The sequence below is a fragment of the Myxocyprinus asiaticus genome, chromosome 18, assembly GCF_019703515.2.
Source record: "Myxocyprinus asiaticus isolate MX2 ecotype Aquarium Trade chromosome 18, UBuf_Myxa_2, whole genome shotgun sequence".
Classification (NCBI taxonomy): Eukaryota; Metazoa; Chordata; class Actinopteri; order Cypriniformes; family Catostomidae; genus Myxocyprinus; species Myxocyprinus asiaticus.
This window is the reverse complement of record NC_059361.1, coordinates 24243171-24265948: the sequence shown is the minus strand read 5'-3', so window position 1 is coordinate 24265948 and position 22778 is coordinate 24243171. Positions and strand designations below refer to the sequence as shown.

Genomic DNA, 22778 nt, shown 5'->3' with positions numbered 1-22778 from the left:
CATAATGTGAAGTCACATTAGCCACTTTTCCACTATCGGGCCAGTGCGAGCCAGGGTTATCAAATGGCCAGCCGGAGCCAGTAGCCTCAGACCTCGAGCTGCGAGACCAAAATCAATCTGCGTTCCCACCATTAGGATAATAGCCATGCAGTGTTGCCCTAAAACCCACCCTTAATACGCCACCCTGGTGACAGCATCACACACCTCACCCAATTCACAAGCAAGAGGGAAGCTCAAGCTGAGGTATCATGTTTTCTAGTTATTTAGAATATCGAGGTTATATCATTTGTAGACATTAGCTAGCTAGCAAGATAAGTTAACGTTGACAACTCACCGACTAAACTGCCATGGTGTCCCGAGTGGTCTCTCCACTAACAGCGGGATGATGTCCCAGGACACCGTCCATGATCTTGAACCCTGGAAAGTTCTTTCTTTGGGCACCGCTTTATCCATTATGTGTTTTAACAGATTTGTACTGTGCCTGCATTTGTTTAATTGTTCCCAAACCTGTTCTGTTGTGTGCTGGATACACAACCTGGCAAGTTCGGAGAAACTCCACCTTTGACATTGGCCCTGCTGCAAACCCCAGTTGGCCTTGTTTGGCCCAAGGGAAATCGGTGAGCCAAAGGTCATTGGAAGCCCAGAGGAGGCACGATGAAGCCTCAGAAGTGACAGTGGGAATGCAACTGGCCCTGGCACGCACTCATTTGGCCCGACTGTGGAAATGAGGCTGTATGTCAATCTCGAAAAAGGACAAAATAAAAACATAAAACCAGAGTAAAATTAATCGATAATTACTTTGAACTATATTCCAAGTCTTCTGAAGGGATACGATCACTTTGTGAGATGAAGAGAACAAAATTTAAGTAATTATTTACTCTCAAATTAAATCATATCATTAATAAATTGCTTAAATCAAATTTGGTGGCTACATCAATAACATGAAATCTAATTTGCTCTAATTGCATCTTGCCAATGTCATGGCATCAATTTGTTCGGTTTATCACACAAAGTGATTGTATCGCTATTTAAAAAGTATCGCTTATTGAAAATCATACAGGTTTGGAGTGACATTAGTGTGATTAAATTATGACAGAATTTTTTTTCTTTTTTTTATTTTTCTTTTTTTTTTTTGGATGAAGTATCCCTTTAACAAAAAAGAAAGTGCACCAGGTAACACTGGCTATAATAAAATGTTAACTGTCCAGGCTGCTGTGATATTGATACGTCATCACAACAGTCAACTGAAACTGGAGTTTCCATAAAATTCAGAGCTTCCAAGTTGTAATTACGAGTTTGATGAAGTATACAGTAATACTAGTACTAGTATACTAGTAATTTACACTAAATCCGGCATGTGAACACAACACACTATCACGGAGAAATCATACAGATTTGTGTGAGTTGGCTAATTCGTATGAAATCATACGACTTTTGCAACATCCAATCAAGTGACTCCCTTGTCATCTTCTTAAATGCAGCAATTATTTTTTCGTTATACAAAACATACTCTTCACACTTCCAATCATCCTTACAGACTCTACTCTATGGTTAGGTTTAGACATGGGGTTTGGTTTAGGACATAAAGTACGTCTGCTACGTGGAACTTTCGCTTAATTCCGCATTACACATCTGGGTATTTGCATGTCTAGAATTCGTACTAATTCATATGAACTAACTTGTACGATTTCATACAATTTAGCCAACTCGTACGAATTCATACAACTTCTCATGAGATCGGGTTGGAACACATCATAAATATTTAAACATTTGTTTCAGCAAGACATTTACTTAACCCAAAATTAATCAACATTAGCATGTGAAGAGAGTATGTATGACTACTATTTTATCAGTTTAGTTTGGTTCCGGGAAATACACTACCTATAACCCCACCAGTAAGAAAAATTTAAATGTGTCCTTTTGGACAGACCATGCAACATTTTGCATTTGTCATAGTTTGGCTTGCCTTCAAGTTCTCAAATGAGTGACAGTTCTTCCAGTTACCATGTCAAACTTTCGTTTCTTCTGCTCCACTCATTTTTAAGATCTGCCATGGCTGAACCAATAAAACCAGGCCTGAAGCACATCTGGGTCTGTATAGAATTCAACACATGCTCCTTTGAAATGATTGAAATGTCAAACATAGAACTGTACGTCTGTCCCCATTCTCACTGAGGCTTTGGCAGGCAGGGCAGCCTGACTTCGATGACCTGCTTCTACTCAGAGCTACATCAGTCATCAGAGCGCTCTTGTTGTCTGCATAATGTGTCCCCCGCTGCTTTTGGAAACGCGTCGTTTCCTTTTTCAACCAGTTGTGGCTTCGTGATAGCCTCCAATCATTGTGGAGACTAAAGCTCATGCCGTTCTCGTTCTTCCACTCTGCACTCTCATCTCTGAAAGTGGGGTGACTGTCATTCTTGCTATTCTTTGTGATGGATAAGCCACCATCGCTTTTCTCAGTGAGTGAGACAGCTGCACGAATTTGTGGCATCATTACTTGCCATTATGTACTCTGTCATTCCACGATGGGAAAGAATATTCCCCACCTCTCTATTCACTTGATATGGATAGACTGACAGGATATACCGGTGACTCTCATTTTATGAAGCACATAATGATTTATAAATTGTGATGGTCTTAACTTCCCTGAGGCAGGGCTGTTTTAAAATTCCTCATGATTTCAAAAAGCCATTATGTTTGGAATATGGGTAGTTGACACATGACGGACCTTGTTTTAAGCGCGCAAGCTCTAAGTACCTTAACTCATAAGCGCAAAGTCAATGGGCATGGCCCACTGGTATTTTCGTGCAAGCGTGCGCTATGTGTGGGTTTGTCGAAATCACGCACGCAAGGCGCTAATCGGGTCAATGGAAGTTTAGTGTCTCCATCTTATTATACAGTCCGAACTGATTTTGGACTTTGCGCTGAGCTAAGAGGTAGTATTGAAACTTTTTAGTGCAACGACCAAATTCTTTGGAAAACAGCAAATTGCGCTTTGCGCCACTTCATTAACATGCAGTAGACCAACAGTTTGCACGCCTGCGCCCACAGTAGCGCAAACACTCGCACCCACACCCAATTGCACTTTGCGCTAGCACAAAAATTGCACTTAGAGTTAGCGGTCTCACGAAAATGGAATAAGAAGTTGCACACAGTGTGACATGGGCTCTATTTTCATGAGTGCGCGTAGCGCGGAGCTTTGCGCACTCACGAAAATAGAGCCCATGTCCATGTATGGCCTTTTTTATATATAATATCAAGATTTTAGTTTAAAATGTTGGTCCTGTGACTGGTCACAATTTCTTTCCTCCTTTGGATGAATGGTTATTCAGTGTGACAAATAACTTAAATGACAAAAATTCCATGTAGTCTCTCAATTAATATAATGCATTTAAGCTGCAGGCATAATAGTTATAAAAGAATTATCAAAATGCTGCTTCTTTGTGTGTGTGTGTGTGTGTGTGTGTGTGTGTGTGTGTGTGTGTGTGTGTGTGTGTGTGTGTGTGTGTGTGTGTGTGTGTGTGTGTGTGTGTAAATTTTAGATGTACATAGTGTAGCATGTCACCGCAGGACATGTCAACTTTCCAAAAGTATTTAATGTCAACTACCCATATGCATTTTGTGACAGCTCTCTGTCTCTGTATATACTTCTTGTTGACACATTACTTTTTTATTTTGTGCATACATCATTACAGCTCTTGTAGCATCTGCATGAAAGAAGAGAAGCTCTACCTTTAGGCTTTCTCAACTGCTAAATGACATACACCCTTTGGAGAAAGATCTGTTGATCCAGATGTGTCTGTTTTTGGCATTTTCATTGTATGAGCCAATTTTCATCATAGGCAAAGAATGTCACTCTTCCTTTCTTTCTGTCTCTTTCATCCTGCAAAACCGTGCACAAATGAATATTTGAAGCAACCTCAATGCTTTATCTCAGCTGAAACTGAAATTAAATGTAGAACTTAGATGTAGTTCACCCAGAAATGAAAACTCTATCATCATTTACTTACTGTTGTTCCAAACCAGTTTGACTTTGTCTTTCTTCAGTGGAACACAAAAAGAGTTAGGCAGAATATTAGCCTCAGTGACCTTCCACTTTCATGGCATTATTTTGTTTCTTTAAAATGTAAGGCCATGTCCACGCTAACATGTTTTCGTTTGAAAACGCATGCATTTCACCTCTCATCCATACAAGAGTGGTGTTTTCGTCCAGTGAAAACAGAGACTTTGGAAAACGATGACATTAGGAAACTGAAAACAGAGTTTCCAAATGGATTAGTACGGACATTGCAGACAAGTGAATAGTGACTGAGGCTGTCAGTTCCTAACATTTTGCCATTTCAACACATCTGCATTCTCCTTTTGTGTTCCACAGAAGAAAGAAGGTGTTTTGGACAACATGAAGGTGAGTGAACGACAACAGCATTTACATTTTTGGGTGAACTAACGCTTAAACTATTTGGTGTTAGTAGGGCATCAATATAGGCAATATAGTACTGTTGTAAAACATAGTACTTTCTGTTAGACTCAATAACAGTCAGCTTTTGGAATACACTGTTTAGTTTATTCTGTTATATTCATCCTTCTGTTGAAGTATTAAAGTTGCTTAAATTGTCAGCAAGTATATTCTGTTGCAAACACATTGATACAATTGTTTCATTAGCATAAATTAGGGGCAGTGGTGGCTCAGCGGTTAAGGCTCTGGGTTACTGATCAGAAGGTCAGGGGTTCAAGCCCCAGCACTGCCAAGATGCCACTGTTGGGCCCTTGAGCAAGGCCCTTGACCCTATCTGTTCCAGGGGTGCCATATCATGGCTGACCCTGCACTCTGACCCCAGCCTAGCTGGGATATGTGAAAAAGAAGAATTTCACTGTATATGTATAATGTGTGATAAATAAAGAAAATTATTATATTAATTATTAAATATGTGTTTAGTAGGATTTGGATCTGTTCAATATACACAGAGAAGTTAGACCTAGGCCACTTTCTTTTCTTTCTTTTCTTTTCTTTTTTTCCTTTTCTTTCTTTCCTTCTTTCTTTTTTTCTTTCTTTCCTTCATACTTTGTGTTTATACATTATGCTTTTCTGTACTAAAAAGCCAGGCAGATGTGCTTAGGTCGTCGTCTCTTATCAGCTTACCTGATTGAGTGTGTTCAGATGGACAGGAGCATCCAAGGGCATCTGAGGGAGAAAGTGAATTCACTAGTGGCTTTTCTGTTCTGGTTTTTGTTGCAGACAGTTTGGTTTGACCTACATCAGCGACTAACAGACACTGATGGCACAACTAACGCAGTAAGTACTAAAGCACGTCTCATACCAAAGGGCATGCAAAAAATAAATAAAAATACTCAAAGACAATGCATGACCAAATTCACCTTTTCCCTCCATGTTAAAAAAAAAGTTAGTTTGACTTTGCAATCAGACAGGTGCATTATTAATTATTATTATTATTAATTACCAATGACTAAACCCCTGAGACCAATGGCTAAACCCCCTACTGTGTTAAATATCAGCATGCTCAGGGAGTCATTTTTGCCTCTCAAAGTTAAGAGACAGTATCATACTTACACCTTGCCTGGTCTGTGGGCTGGTGATACACTCAACAGGGCATGATGGGAATGCACAGAAATATCACACAAGTTTTGGTCTGTTAATGTGGAGGAGCACTGGGCTTTGATTTCTCTCTCTCTCTCTCTCTCTCTCTTTGCCCAATTTTGCAGTTTTTTTTCCTTCACACCTTCATATATTTTAATATTTATGAATGCATACATTAGCATATGCTTATTTCTGCTTAGCTTTTTATTTTCTTCCTGTAAATATGGAAATCATTTTAATTAGCCAACAACATAAAGACTATACATTTCATTTGACAACTAAATTTGGGGTACCATATATTTCATAAGTAATATCAACTGAGTGGCGAATTCATTAATAGATCAGCTGATTTTGAGCACACTATTGCAATGCAAAAAACTGCATCTTATTTCCTTGCCACATGCAATCCAGTTTAACGATGCACTGAAATAGCACTGCAATGGATTTAAATTAAAGTTATTGTCATAACATAATTTCATGAAGCTTAATATAGAATATACCTTATTCACAAAACTCAGAGCTATTTTTCCTATCAGTAATGACAACTTATTCTAATGTGCAAGTTTTAAATAATTTGAAGCTTGCTTTATGTTTCATCTCTTTTCGCGGTGGCACATGAAAATTAATACTGAGAAAGGGAGAGTTATTCAACAACATACATTATCTAAAAGCCATCTTTGCTCATTTGGAGGGAATTGTCATGGGATGGATATACAGAGTAGAAGATGTGTGGTCCCTTTATCAGTACATTTCCATTTTTTTCCCATTGTCTGTAGGAAATTAGCAACTTTGTGGCAGTATATATTTACAACTGCCAGCATTCATCACCAAAAATATGTAAGAATTTTATATGTAAATTAGTTTAGGAATCATGGCCATGTTCAACCACCATTATATGAAGGATAAATGACAAACTATTAGATTAGAAATCTGAATAAAAATTCTCCACCATTATATGTGTAATACAACAGGCTTGTTGTATCTTGTATCTAAAGGATTTTAGCACTTGAAAGGAATTATGATTAATTCGGGGAACATTGAAAAAATTAAGGTGTTCGTCTGATCACTCGGCCACGTTGAGTTTATATGACACATCTGTTAACTCTTTAGAGTAATACCATTCTCATGGCCATTGAAAATAATATTACAAATATGTTGAAATATTGTTCGAGCATGGAGTGCAGATCTTTTAAGAATCAACTGACGAAATTATTTATCAAAATATACCACAGTCAAGTTCTCTTTGAATACAAACAAGACTTTATTTCTAATCTGCAACATAAAAACTAAACTAACACACATAGACAAACGTAAAACAGGTTGGTGAGTGAGCTGTAACAGAAGGTGAATGAAATGGTCTGTATCAGAGAAAATTGAACTTTATGGAGTCTGTAGACTATGCCCTGGACCATTGATACTTCATTTAGTATACCTCAATTTGCAATCAGGTTACCCGAAGTATTTAATAAAATATCAACACTTTCTAGCAAAAGTCTGGAGGTGAACTTGCATTTTGTTGCATTGATTTGGTTCTTTGGTTGGGTCAGTAGAAAATTCTGGTTGTTCCGTCGATGTATTGGACCTCTGTTAAGATCGTGGACGCTGGGTAGTTAGTGTTGGAATGATCAGGCGGGGCTTTGAAGCAAGGCCTCCCGCAAGGGAGACTCACAACTCCCCGTCCCATGTGTGAGTCATAGCGCAGAGAAGAGAACTCTTTTCAGAACTTTGCGTTTCGAGCTTTCCTGAACTCTACATTGTGCGGAACCTGGGCAGAGGGGAGCCGAAGCAAAGCCAGCCGAAGAAGAGCTAAGAGCCCAGAAGGAAGAGGGCAAGAGTGCGGCGAGAGGAAGAGGCAAGAGAAGAGGAACATTCGTCTTAGGCTGGGAGATTTTGTTGGGTTGAGGTTGGCCGCACCCCAAAGGTGCCTTGAGCCAATCAGAAGTGTTTTTTCAGATACCATATGATCATCACTCTGTCCCTCCTTCTGAAGGTGATTAATGAGTCTTTGTTCTTAAGGTTTCTGTTTCCCACTCAAAATTGGGCAATGTTTAATCATGAACTTTTATATAATGAAATCGCTAAGAAATATTAGAAAATAACCTTCATTAGCATTCAAGACATGTAAAATGAAACTCAGTGATAGTAAATATGACATACTTTCGTGAATATTCAATGTGCAAGATACAAAACATGAAAATACCTGATTTAAAATCATAATGGTTAATTCATTGGTTTTACAACATGGATAATATATTACACGTATACATTTCAGGTTAAACCTTGAATGAGAAACATAATTGTCAGTGTTGTCATCAGGTTAAATCTTGAATGAAAGTTCTAGGCAATTTGGCAGATCATGTGCAGGATTAAATTAGAGAAAAGTAAGTTTTGCAATTGTGTCAAAGTTCCTGGATTAAGACGAGATGTCCTGATATGTGTATACACTTGAAAGGTTCATTTTGTACATTTGAAGTTATGAGCAGAGCATTTGTTTTGTGTCCTGTTAAAAGATAATACAAAGGGATCATTTCAAAGAAAGCCTGCTTTCTTCAAGTCTTCAAGCTCTTTTGTCTTGGATGAGTTTTTAGCATATGACGGTCAGACGTTCCACAGAAAATGTCTCATGCTACCTTATTAGTCTAATTTAAGTGTAGCAAATTGTTTATTTCAAAGGACAAAGGAGTGACTTAGATTTCCATGGCAACCATGGGGGTTTCTTCAGAAGAGTCTCTTGCAGATGGTCGAGATGGCTGTGTCATGTGATGACCATTAAGTGTGGGGTATTTCCTGATTTATAACATGAGTGAGGAGGGGTCTGAAGGAAGGTTATGTGCTATCCTGAAAAGTTTCCTTTGTTCAGACGATGGTTGAGAATAAACAGATATGCATTCTTACACAAGGTTGATTCAAACTTTAAGGGCAACATCTTGGCAGAGTCTTTAATTTATGACATTGAGGAATACTCTTCTTCTGTTTCCGAGCTCCTCAGATTTTACATCTCTCAGACTTAGTCCTGTAATCTAGTTTTAACAAAGAAGTAAATTCAAAGAGATGCTCATGTTCAAAAAGGGGAAAATGAATATGCAATTTATTGAGTGCTATCAGAGGAAGAAAAATGGGGGTAGAAAGATTCCAATCAGAAAGAAATGGGACGGTATTCCCCAGTTTCCTTGGTAACTGTGCAATTTCTCTCACCCTCCAAGGTTCCTCTATTTTTATGGACTCATACTGTACCTTAGACAGTCTCCTCACATATAGAGAATGTTCTCTCCTTACTTTGTGTGTGTGTGTGTGTGTGTGTGTGTGCGCGCGTGTGTGTGCGCACAAGTTTGTGTGCATCCCTGTCTGATGCATAATGTAGAAGTGGAGCAGTTCAACTCTGCATGGGGGTCTTTAGGATTCATTAGTTTAGGTTCCCTTCTGAGCTTAAAGAAAACACACACATGCGCATCATGCACATACACATAAAACACATTCATCACATCAGGAATAGCTTATGCCTCATGAAACCCAAGTGAGAGACATTGCAATAAGGCCAGGAACAATTGCTTAAGGAAATTAAACTGGTTCTTATTGGAGCAGGTAGAATTAAGGAGTTTAATAATACAATGAGCACATGGATATCCCACAGAGCCCAAAGGTTCTTTACTGTAACTCTACAGGTCACATTCGCTTTTTTCTACCGAGCTCTGTTTTATCAGATTATTCCACGACATTGAGTCTGAATGAAGCTCCTTGCTGTTCAAACAAACACCAAAGAGTAATGAATGACATTAATGCAATCACTCCAAATGTAGCATGTTAGGATCAGCCATATGTCAAATGCAAAGGAAATTGGATTCTGAATCCTTATGCATTCCTCTATTTATTTTTCATGTGCCCTTCAGACCAGGCCTCCAGTGGAGGTGAATTGGGAAATGGAATGATTCTGATTGAGTTGTGTGTAGGTGGTTTAATGTAGTGTTCTGATTGTGTTCAGGGTAGTGTTGGGTGGCATAGTCCTCTTGATTAAGTTCAGGGTTTATTACCAGGCTTCTGCTCTTTTATTTCTATGGCCTTCGGGGAACAGGACTGCTGTCAAATGGAAGTGCCTAATGGTTTTGGTTAGTTTTATCTCTCCCTCCTGCTGGTGGAAAAACACATGCTCTGTTAAAGATGTGACACCTTAATTATAGCATTCACCACATATGGAGTTTACAATAAATAACCTGGCACCTCCAAAACATACCCTTTTGCACTGTTTAACACTGAAAATGATATGAAAGCTGTAAAGTTGTTCTGTGGTTGTAATAATGTATAAGAGTTAAAGGATAACATATTTAAACAGTATCACACAAGAAAGAGAGTTTAATTACAGCCATGCCTGATATTCATGATGACTGCAAGTGTGAAATTTGTTTATACAATCATATTATATACAAATTAATATTGAGTAATTTTATTTTCTTAATTTTTGATCCACCAACTAAAATAGTTCCAAAAGAAGCCAAAAGCAGGATCTACAGTTGCATCTTGCCAAGCAATGCACAGCTGTCACCCAGCAAACATGGACAAGGACTGCAAATATTGTTATATGAAATATTTGCAGTCCTGGAATGCTACTTATCTAGTCAAATTAGACTAGGTAAGCGCACTGCTGGCTGTCAGGGGTGCACTGCAGTATGGTATTAATCGGCTAAACAAGGATTGTTATATTTAATTTCTTATAGATTATTGCTGGGTAAGATCGGTTATTTAATCAAATAAATCTCTCAGACTTAATAAAATTGGTTTTAGGTGACAGCACCAATTTAGAAAAGAGTGGGAGAACTGAGTGATACGTTACATGAAAAATGTGCAATTATGTGAAATAGACAAGTCAGAAGTAGTTTCATTTAATTTCCGTGAAATTCAAGATTGACCGCTCTAGAAATGTTATGAAAATCACATATACTGTAGCTCAGCTGTTATTTTAAAGTGACAGTATCACTGGCCAACCCTGAGATTTTGACTTTCCCTTAGTCAACCACACTTCCACATTTCAAAAACATTTACATTAAACTGGGATTTAATTATTTACTTTAGCGAACATCCAAAAGACTATTATAATAAAGAGTAGCTGTACTGATTTTTCTGTCTGGTTTTTATCATTTATTTTTCCTTCTCCTTAAGGAATAACCACATGCAGTACTACACATCTTGCAGATTTTACATAGCCCTTCAAAATGAGAGTCAAAGCTTTCAAGGCAGTTTGCTTTTCCCAAGCACTTCTCAAAAGCAGAGCTCATTACTAAGAATTTATAACTTATGATTCCTTGAAGAACCTCTTCTCAAGATACACTATATTGCCAAAAGTATTCGCTCATCTGCCTTTAGACGCATATGAACTTAAGTGACATCCCATTCTTAATCCATAGGGTTTAATATGACGTCGGCCCACCCTTTGCAGCTATAACAGCTTCAACTCTTCTGGGAAGGCTTTCCACAAGGTTTAGGAGTGTGTTTATGGGAATTTTTGACCATTCTTCCAGAAACGCATTTGTGAGGTCAGACACTGATGTTGGACGAGAAGGCCTGGCTCACAGTCTTCGCTCTAATTCATCCCAAAGGTGCTCTATCGGGTTGAGGTCAGGACTCTGTGCAGGCCAGTCAAGTTCTTCCACACCAAACTCGCTCATCCATGTCTTTATGGACCTTGCTTTGTGCACTGGTGCACAGTCATGTTGGAACAGGAAGGGGCCATCCCCAAACTGTTCCCACAATGTTGGGAGCATGGAATTGTCCAAAATCTCTTGGTATGCTGAAGCATTCAGAGTTCCTTTCACTGGAACTAAGGGGCCAAGCCCAGCTCCTGAAAAACAACCCCACACCATAATCCCCCCTCCACCAAACTTCACAGTTGGCACAATGCAGTCAGACAAGTACCGTTCTCCTGACAACCGCCAAACCCAGACTCGTCCATCAGATTGCCAGATGGAGAAGCGTGATTCGTCACTCCAGAGAACGCGTCTCCACTGCTCTAGAGTCCAGTGGCGGCGTGCTTTACACCACTGCATCCGACGCTTTGCATTGCACTTGGTGATGTATGGCTTGGATGCAGCTGCTCGGCCATGGAAACCCATTCCATGAAGCTCTCTACACACTGTTCTTGAGCTAATCTGAAGGCCACATGAACTTTGGAGGTCTGTAGCGATTGACTCTGCAGAAAGTTGGCGACCTCTGCACACTATGCGCCTCAGCATCCGCTGACCCCGCTCTGTCATTTTACGTGGCCTTGGAGTTGCTGTCATTCCCAATCGCTTCCACTTTGTTATAATACCACTGACAGTTGACTGTGGAATATTTAGTAGTGAGGAAATTTCACGACTGGACTTGTTGCACAGGTGGCATCCTATCACAGTACCACGCTGGAATTCACTGAGCTCCTGAGAGCGGCCCATTCTTTCACAAATGTTTGTAGAAGCAGTCTGCATGCCTAGGTGCTTCATTTTATACACCTGTGGCCATGGAAGTGATTGGAACACCTGAATTCAATTATTTGGATGGGTGAGCGAATACTTTTGGCAATATAGTATATGTTTATCTAAAGAACTTTTATTTATTTATTTTACATAAAGGGAATATACAGTAATTGAATATTATGGATGGGAATCAGCAGCTACCTGTCGATACAATATTATATCGATATCTAGGTCGTGATACAAAATTATTGCAATTCTTCAAGTGTATTGTGATTCAAAACTGTGGAATATGCTGTACCGTACGGTAGACCTATGTTGGCGGGGGGGGGAGGATGGGTCCTGTCAATGCTGTAGTGACAGCAGCAGTTCAAAAGCTTCAGTGCCTTACACAAACGGAAGTGTGCTGATCAGCCTTCAAAGAGTAGGGACAAAAAGTAACCAAGAAGGAATCAAACCATAATGTTGCTATATATAGGGTAGAGGTTAAACTTTAGAAATACAAAACTAGTATGCCAGAAATTTTTCAAAATCATGCGTGACCATACGGTTATGTAAAGTGTAGAAACAATCTAAAGGAAAACACAGACTAAAAGTAGTTGAGAGGGACATCTGTGAATGGTAAATGAAGACAGTTATGGTGATATTTACATTTTTTTCTACACATCTGCATTGCTCTTACACTTCAGTTTAGAACACCACAAACACAAGCAGAGTGATAAAAACAGTAGTTCTGAGACATCAACACTCTTGGAATGTTTCACGTCCAATCAGATTCAAGGACTGGAATTAATGTTTTATATAATTAAATGAAGGATCTGTATGGACATCATTACAAATAATAGATGTTATAGACCACCATCCTTAGCTCATTCTAAATTGGACTTTGGTCAAACAGAAATAAAGTGTTCATTGACCTCATATTACTGTAAGTTTCATCCAATACTTCCTATACTCACAGCCTTCATTATGTGTTCAAACATCTTGAAAACTGATCTGCCACCTTCTCTTTCTCTCTCAAGTCCCTGTACCTGGTCCGCCAGGAGATGACTGTTACCCAGAAGCAGCTCGGAGAGTTCTGCGAGGCCCTGAAACAATACCTTAAGAATGTGTCTGCCCAGAGAGACTGTTTCCAGTAAGTTGATTTGTTATGTCTTACGCTTGACCTTGTAGTTAATGTTTCCCTCAGTCTCCCATTTTGTCTCTTTTAATCTAATTTTTATCTCTAAGCCAGGTTTTTGTGACAGTTTACAATAAATACAAATGTGTGCTGTACTTAGTATTTGTGCTGTCAAACTGAAGTGCCTAATGTTTCAGTTCTGCTGGGGAAAGTGCATATACATGCCATTGAGTAATGCCAAAAAGAAGAGAATTTAGGAGGCAAGGCAAGAATAATTCCAAATGTATTAATACATTGTGCTTACAAAGTTCTAAAAGATCACAAAATGATTAGAACCACAATAAAAAGTTACCCAAGTAAGCCAAATTTTGTCCCTTGTCAAATTCCTAACCTAAAGAGAAACGGCTTCATTCTTGAACGTTTGGTCAAGCCATGGCTGAAAGCATTTTTGAGTCCCCCAGGATGAAATATTAATGTAAGAGCAATGTGTAAAATAGGTCTTTTTTTAGTGTCTCAAGGAAGCACCCTGTGTCTGTTCAGTGAGAGAGTGCTTGTGTTCATGCCAGCATTTTGTACTGCTGTCATGGTTCACATCAAACTGGTGAATAATTTATCAAAAATGACTTTTGCAAGGACTCCATTGCTGCTGAATTGACATCTCTGTAGCTTCCCTGCCTCTTTTAGCTCCTTTTTGCCAGTTTACTGTCTCTGTCCTTCTAAAATGTTTTTAATTGTGAAATATTTTCAGTGTGAATATTTTTTGAGGATGTTGCTGAAAAGACCAACTTAGACTAGCATACATTTCCATACTGTTACAGGCTGGTTAATGCTGGTTTGGTGCTGGTCTAACTGGTGGACCAGCATATCCATGCTGATCACCAGCACAAAATGCTGGTCAATATGAATGGTCTCTTTGGTGAAGCTGGTTAATATAGTAAAAGTGATAGTTCACCCAAAAATGAAAATTCTCTCATTATACTCACCCTCATGCCATCCCAGATGTGTATGACTTTCTTTTTTCTTCTGAACACAAACAAAGATGTTTAGAAGAATAATTCAGCTCTTTAGGTTTTTACAATGCAAGTGAATGGTAATCAGCTTTTGTAGCTCCAAAAATCACATAAAAGAAATCTAAAAGTAATCCATATGACTCCAGTGGTTAAATCCATATCTTCAGAAGTGATATGATGGTGTGGGTGTGCAACAGTTTAAAAATGAAGTCCTTTTTTACTCTAAATCTCCACTTTCACTCTCAGATGTAAAAGTGTAACTAAACACGCATCACATGTGGCTTTCAGATGTAAAAGTGACTTAAATTTTGATTTGTTTCTCACCCACATCTATCATATCGCTTCTGAAGATATGGATTTAACCACTGGAGTCATATGGATTACTTTTATGCTGCCTTTTTATGCTTTTTTTGGACCTTCAAAGTTCTGATCACCATTCACTTGCATTGTATGGACCTACAGAGCTGAAATTTTCTTCTAAAAATCTTCATTTGTGATCTGCTGAAGAAAGAAAGTCATACAAATCTGGGATGGCATGAGGGTGAGTAAATGATGAGAGAATTTTCCTTTTTGGGTGAACTATCCTTTAAAGAAACCTGAAACAGCACCTAACTGAAATAGTCTTTTACTTCCTCACTACTTCATTGTCTCAAGAATATGGCTTGTTTAACAATTGTCCAATGCTATGCAAGTACTAAACATAAATATGTCAATATTTATGTCAACATAAATATTTTCTGCAGGTTTGCTGTCCCAAATAAAGGTTTTATGGATATTATCAGAACTATATACAGTTTAAGCCTCTGTTATTAATAAACCAAATGCAATATTGAGCTAATGCCAATCATTGCTGTTTTATTGCCTGAAGAGCTGCAGCTATACGAGTAGAAATATGTGAGGAGATACTGCCATCAAGTGGAGGGTCATATAGCAAAATTGATAATTAGATTTCTGTTTATCTTTTCTGTAGGAAAGGCAAGGCAAGTTTATTTATATAGCACATTTCATACACAATGGCAATTCAAAGTGCTTTACATATACATTTTAAGAAAATACAGATACATAAAAAAACAAAAACAATTAAGAACATGAAATAAGAATTAAATGTAATAAAATAAATTTGAAAATGTATTAAATGATTAAAATGAATAAGAAGAATATTCAATTGTTAACACCATCCATAACTGTTGTTAACCTTCCCTGATCAAACGGAGGATAACCAAAAATTTACACACACATTGAGAAAAAGTTATATAAAAATAAAATTAAAAGAATAAAGAAAGTAATTGGCTCATTATCTTGTAAGCCATCTTATCAAAGACATTCTCCCAGTATTTTCTTTCTCCTCAGTGTTTGTTTGTACAAGGTTTAACAGTTTTCCATCAGCTTGCTGAATCAGTTTGTCCCAGCAAAACATGTGAAAATAAAAGTGTTTATGGCTGTGTTCTTTCTGTTCTTCTCACTCTCTAGTGTGACTGCTGTACGGCTGCCTGACGGCCTTTCTTTTGTGGTGTATGAGTTCTGGGATGGAGAGGAGGAGTGGAAGAGGTAAAATATGACACTTTTTTGTCTGGATGTGAAGCAGCTTTTGTCATGTTCGGTAGCACCTTCCCTTTAAGCTTATCAGGTGCCATGTGTAACTGAATGATGTCTCTGTCTGCACTTGGTTTCCCTTGTATTCTGCTATACTGAAGCACACACGCTGCAGGGCCATATATATATATATATATATATATATATATATATATATATATATATATATATATATATATATATATATATATATATATATATATATATATATATATATATATATATATATATACACACTGATCAGCCACAACATTAAAACCACCTGCCTAATATCATGTAGGTCCCCCTCGTGCCGCCAAAACAGCTCTGACCCGTCAAGGCATGGACTCCACAAGACCTCTGAAGGTGTCCTTTGGTATCTGGAACCAAGACTTTGGCAGCAGATCCTTCAAGTCCTGTAAGTTGTGAGGTGGGGCCTCCATGGATCGGACTTGTTGGTCCAGCACATCCCATAGATGAGGCCAGGGCAACACCTTGAACTCTTTGTCATGTTCCTCAAACCATTCCTGAACAATTTTTGCAGTGTGGTTGGGCGCATTATCCTGCTGAAAGAGGTCACTGCCATTAGGGAATACCGTTTCCATGAAGGGGTGTATGTGGTCTTTAGGAAGATGGTCTGTGTCAAAGTAACATCCACATGCCAGGACCCAAGGTTTCCCAGCAGAACATTGCCCAGAGCATCACACTGCCTCCACCGACCTGCCTTCTTCCCATGGTGCATCCTGCTGCCATCTCTTCCCCAGGTAAATGATGAACACGCAGTTTTGACGTTTATGTGCCCATTGAAGGCGCTTTCGGCAGTGGACAGGGGTCAGCATGGGCACTCTGACCGGTCTGAGGCTACGCTGCCCCATACGCAGCAAGCCGCAATGCACTGTGTGTTCTGACACCTTTCTATCATGGCCAGCATTACGTTTTTCAGCAATTTGTGCCACAGTAGCTCTTTTGTGGGAATTGAACAGACGGGCTAGCCTTTGCTCCCCACGCACAGCAATGAGCCATGACGCTGTCACCAGTTCACCGGTTGTCCTTCCTTGGACCACTTTTGGTAGGTACTAACCACTGAATACCGGGAACACCCCACAAGACCTGCTGTTTTGGATATGCTCTGACCTAGTCATCTAGCCATCACAATTTGGCCCTTGTCAAAGTCGCTCAGATCCTTATGCTTGCCCATTTTTCCTGCTTCCAACACATGAAATTCAAGAACTGACTGTTCACTTGCTGCCTAATTTATCCCACTCCTTGACAGGTGCCATTGTATCAAGATAATAAATGTTATTCACTTCACCTGTCAGTGGTTTTAATTTTATGGCTGATCAGTGTGTGTGTGTGTGTGTGTGTGTGTGTGTGTGTGTGTGTGTGTGTATGTATATATATATATATATATATATATATATATATATATATATATATATATATATATACACACACACACCATAACATTTTTAATGTTCCCCTCTGGTCACCCCATAAAGAAAAATACTGGAGGCACCACTGAGGCCTAGTAAATGTTTTCACACAAACATTCTGTCATTATTTACTCACCCTCTTATTGTTCCAAACCCATATGCTTATATTTTTTTTTCTGTGGAACACAACAGTATACATTTTTGTTTACACAGCTCTTGCACAGGGACATTGCGAGGGTGAGGCTATGGGGGCTTAAGCCTCTGGGGCCGGTTGCATAAACATAGCCATTAACTTAAGACTGCGTCTAACAATTAGTTTGACTAGCTAAAGACGCCACAGAAAGCTTGTTGCATAAAACAAGCTCACAGTTGTCTTTAGTAAGGACTACAAATTCTCAAATGAAGCCCCCACTGGCTCAGCTGACAGGTATTTTCCATGGCAACATGGAATGTAAACAAAAGTTAGCCTATGGGGTCTGCTGTCTTACATTTTGGTCTTAAATTAGACTGATCTATGTTTTTATGCAACTGACTGAAAAAACTTAACACAAACATTTTAGACGACTAACTACAGTTTTATGCAACCGGCCCCTGATCCATTGTCCCAAGCCCTTGATCTTTTTTTTTGAAGTGTTACACAAGTTTAACTTCACAAATGAAAAATAATTTATGATTTTGAATTTGCTCACCCAGTAGTCCTTCTTTCCATAATGAAAAGTAATGGATCAGTTCATGGCAGAAATGATCGTCGGTCTGTGTTTTAAAGCCATTGTAAATTGTAACAGAACAATGTTCTTGTCAATTTTAAAGAGCTGCATATTATAAAAAATATTTGATCTAGGTTTGATATAGATAGCTAAGTTGATGTCTGATAACATAATTTACTGCGAAGTTACTTACCTAATGTTGCGCAAATCATTTGTTCCTTCTGAGCTATAGTCAGCCTGATCTCATGAACATTTATTGACCGTGGCAAATGTTTTGCAAAATGAACTTATGTGCTTCCGTACACTTGCAATTTATAGACATGCCGTTTGTTAAAATGCTGCAGTTTCCCAGTGAAATGTCCAGCGGGGGGTGCCAAAAGCGAGTGAAATAGTGTCGTAATCAGATGAGGTTTTAAGGTAAATGTTAGATGGTGGTTTTAATGAGTAAAACATACCTCCCTAACCTAAACCCTTAACCTAAACCTAACCAATAGTGTCATAAAAGTAAATAAGAGGTGAACAAAACAGACGTGCTCTCTCCACTTTGAAGTGAGTTTGCAAAAATTTTGTTATAGTAACTTTTATTCTATGAGACTACGTTGGCTATAGTTAAATTAGAGGTTAGTTGACTAGCTTGCTCCTCAGTTAATTAACAACTTTGCCAAAATGTTCACGCTTGTAGCCTTGTAGTACATTGCTTATGGTATGCTACATGTAGGCTGACATCTTAAATCTCATTATAAATCATATTTTCAGATCTAAAGACATGCAGAAAATATCTACATTTTTCAGAAAACAGACAGACACTGCCAAGAAGAGATGGAATTTATGCGGTTATTTTTTAAAGTGCATATTATAAATTATTACATATTATATAAATATACACATATGCATAAGTGTATATTTCAGGATTTTTTTTTTTAATAGTTAACAAGTGAGTAGTCGTCAATACAATGTAAATACATTAGAGTTGGTAATTTACCTCCATGCCATGTAAACAAACAAATGTCAGTAATTTCTTTCGTTCCTTTTTTTGTTCTTTATTTTAGTCAGATCAAGCATCAGTGATGTGGTCTGCATCGAAAGGATCGCTTACTTGTAGTATTCCAGCTCTAATTCAGTAAATTTAATAATGCCAACCACCAAAATCTTAGACTCATTTTAAGTTATGCAAGTATTCCTGTTAAAACTATTATTTCAGGCATAGTGAGGAAAAACAGTTTATCAGCACACCCTTTCTTAACTTGTGTGATTTCTTTAAAATCAAGAACCCTTTCTTCCAACCCTAGTAACGCCCCTGCTCTTGCCATACAACAAAAGCCACTTCTGACCAGTGGTGGGTGTAATGCATTACTAAGTAATTAATTACTGTAATTAAATTACTTTTTCATTGAAAAATAAAGGATTACTCTTAATTTTTAAGTAATTTAATTACAGTTACTTGTGATGTAATTGTATTAAATACTGTATAGACTATAGAACAATTCTATATAAAACAATAGCGATTTAAAATCGAAATGTATCGTCTAAGGTTTTCTAATTTAACGCTGCCTCCTTAAATTCTTTTGTCAGTTCATGAATAATTTATTTGATTTTATATGATTTATTTGAAAGAATTGAAAGAACAGTTTCATGTCTATCCTTGTATTCATCTGGTCGAAGTTGATAAGGGTTTTAGAAAGTAATTAGTAATAAGTAATGCAATTACTTTTCAGACAGAGTAATTAGTACAGTAATCTAAATACACTGTAGATGTAATTAGTAGTTAGTAATGAATTACTTTTTAGAGTAACTTACCCAACACTGCATCTGACAAGCACCAAAAAGGAAAAAAGAACCCAAAAGTACCATAAAAGTCACCCATATCACACTCTCACACAGTATTTCTCTTCTGAAGCCATAAAACTGAAGTCTTTATTTAATGATAATCAACTCCACTGAGGCTCGCGTCTAGCCCATGTCCATTTTAAAATATAGCACGCCAACACCATTGATGCCAAACACAAACATTTTTGAAAATGGACACGGATAGGGACTAGATGTGAGCTTCAGGAGAAACAATAACAGCTTATCATTTTGGAACGACATGAGGGTGACAAAATAATCACAGAATTTTCAATATTAGGCGAACTATTCCTTTAAGATTTACCATTTTGCATAAGGAAGAACACAATTTTTTCTGCATTTACTCTGTGTTAAACATGCTGATAGCTTCTGAAGACATTGGAGTTCTGGAACACCTGTATTTGTTTTAGTCTTTATCTAATCTTCCCTGCTTCTCTCTCAGGCACCATCAGACGGCAGCCTGCAAGGCCTTCCTGCATGTGAAAGTGGATACTCTGTGCCAGCCAGAGGCTGTGTCCGCTGTCGCCGTGCCTGGTGCGTTCCAGCAGTGCCTGCCTAAGGGGCTGCTATGGGCATTGGCACAAAACCAGCCTTTGATGTTACTTCAGTTTTGTCTTGTATCGTTTTGGGAGGGGTTATTGTGCTTACATTTCACAGCTATTGTTTGTGCCTACCTGTTCTGCAGAATTACTCTAATTCCCAACTTGTCTATCCTCTGACAGTTTTTGCATTAAAGAGACAATACACCAAAAATAAAAAATTCTGTCATAATTTACTTCCTCAAAAAATCATTTACCCTCATTTTGTTCCAAACCCATATGACTTTCTTCCGTGCAGGCAGAGTGTTAGCCTCAGTCCCCATTCACTTTCATAGTATGGTGCAGTGTGAAAAAAATGCGATAAAAATGTGAATGGGGACTGAGGCTAACACTCTGCCTAACATCTCCTTTCATGTTTCCCAGAAGAGAGAAATTCACAGAAAGCATGAGAGTGAGTAAATGATGTCAAAATGTTAATTTTCAGCTGAACTGTCCTTTTAAGAGGTTTTGTAGTCCACTGTGTACTGCAAACACTCTCTGGTTTATTTCAGCACTATTTCAAGGGGAGGATGCTGTATAATATACAAGCAGTCTAATGACTGTACATGGTCATAAACATAAATTATAAAGACAGGCATGCATTAAATATTTATTGCTGTTTATCTCTTTAATAATGATGCGGACTCTCTCTCTTTCTAGCCGCCTGGTGCAGCCTGAACAGAGAATGAGAATCGAGCCAGTCTGCGGGTGGAATGGTCCCGCCTTATGCCTGAAGACCTTCACCCCTCCTCTTCCTCCACTGTCCCCTTTCTATCCCTCTGTCACAATCTCTGCTTTCTTAACTCTCCCCTTTTCTCTCTGCGCTCTCCCCACTCTGTCTCCCTCTCTTTTATAATTACTTGTTTACTCAGTATTCATTTGATATTGAGCCAAAACTACAGTGTCAGCTACAGAGAATGATGGGAATAGTACCAATTCCCTCATGAACAACTCCACCACTGTAATATACAGACATTAAAGGGATAGTTCACCCAAAAAATTTCATTCTGTCATTTACTCACCCTCATGTTGTTCCAAACCCGTATAACTTTCTTCCGTGGAACACGAAAGATGTTAGGCAAAATGTTAGCCTCAGTTTCAATTGCAAGTGAATGGTAAATGTATAATTTTTGGGTAAATTATCCCTTTGAAACTGCACCTGCTTGATGCATTATATCCAACATCAGGAAAATCACAAAGCATGTGCATTTAAAATATCGACTTACAGTCTCTTCTAAGTAAATGAGGTTGATTAATATTTCATCCCTGTTTGAGTTTAAACGAGCATCCACTGCTTTGCGAACAGTTCCCTGATGGTACAACTTCTGAGAAGACAAAACTGTGCAGTGAAGTATTTCCAAGGATAATAGCATTTCTGTAAAGATACTTTATACTTGTTATAGGCTGGTGTTATAGGTTCCTTCTGAACATGTGTATTGCACTGAGCCATGTAGAGATATTGGTAATATTTTTTTGCTGAACAGCATGGCACATACTGCCAATCAAAGGGCCTACATTCACAACACACATCAAAAAAAGATCTGGTCCAAAAGCACAATGTACTTGGATTATTATAGAGGAAATGTTTATGTAAATTAAATTAGCTTATAGACTGTAGAGATCATCCTGAGTAATGAGCATTAGGAGAACAGAATTTTCTTGAAAATTTGATATACAGATGCTGATCATTTTTGAGAGACAATATATGAATGTAAGAGTTCATACATTTAAGACAGCGGCATTGACTGATTGTAATTCTCACCTAATTTTGTTTCTCATAAAGAACATTTGGCTCCAGTTCATCTCAGGACAAATAATATTAACCTCTCATAGTATAGAATATTTTGATCAAAATAGATCATACTTCAAACAGCTCACATTTGTTGATCAGTAAATCTAAGGCTGATGTATGTGTGCAAATTGACTGAAATTTCTGGTTGGCTCAATATAGAAACAGTTCAATAGCAGGAGAAAAAAAACAAGGCCCAAACTGCAACATTCCTTTCTGTTTGCTTTCCCACCAATCCTGCCTTCTGTTTGGTTTGTTTATCCTTCATAGTGAGTGCATGTTACAAATGAATGTCCAGTAAATGATTTGCCGTAGAATTTAGCTATGCGACTGTAAATGGATTTTGTGCATTTCTTATTTTCTTTTATATTACCCCAGTAACGGAACAAAAATAAATTAAATATAATATATATATGAGATGAATAAAAAAGTTCAAATATGAGCAAAAACTTTTAATGGCATTGTTTGATGAAACACTACTTCTTATTCCCATATATGTTTCCGTAAACTGGCTTTCTCTCTTATACGTGAGTGTAGAGATTTATTGCAGGGATGCAAAGTATTATATTCGTCTTAAATTTGTTACAATTCTAGATTATGTAGAGTGCTGATATTCAATAAAGTACTGGAAAAAAATTGGCACTGGATTTTATTTATTTATTTTTTTTACATTGCCACAGTTTCTTGATTC

The 22778-nt window shown here is 38.0% G+C and overlaps 1 protein-coding gene across 1 annotated transcript in view; it reads left to right on the top strand.

Annotated features, from left to right (window-relative positions):
* Nucleotides 1-22716, top strand: part of LOC127455961 (N-terminal EF-hand calcium-binding protein 2-like) — a 146008-nt gene extending 123292 nt beyond the window's left edge. The window contains exons 9-13 of the mRNA XM_051724189.1: nt 5237-5293; nt 13056-13168; nt 15634-15711; nt 20163-20254; nt 20959-22716. Coding sequence (XP_051580149.1) covers nt 5237-5293; nt 13056-13168; nt 15634-15711; nt 20163-20254; nt 20959-20987 — 369 coding nt within the window. The 3' untranslated portion in view covers nt 20988-22716. The remainder of the gene's footprint in view (nt 1-5236; nt 5294-13055; nt 13169-15633; nt 15712-20162; nt 20255-20958) is intronic.
* Nucleotides 22717-22778: the final 62 nt, after the last annotated feature.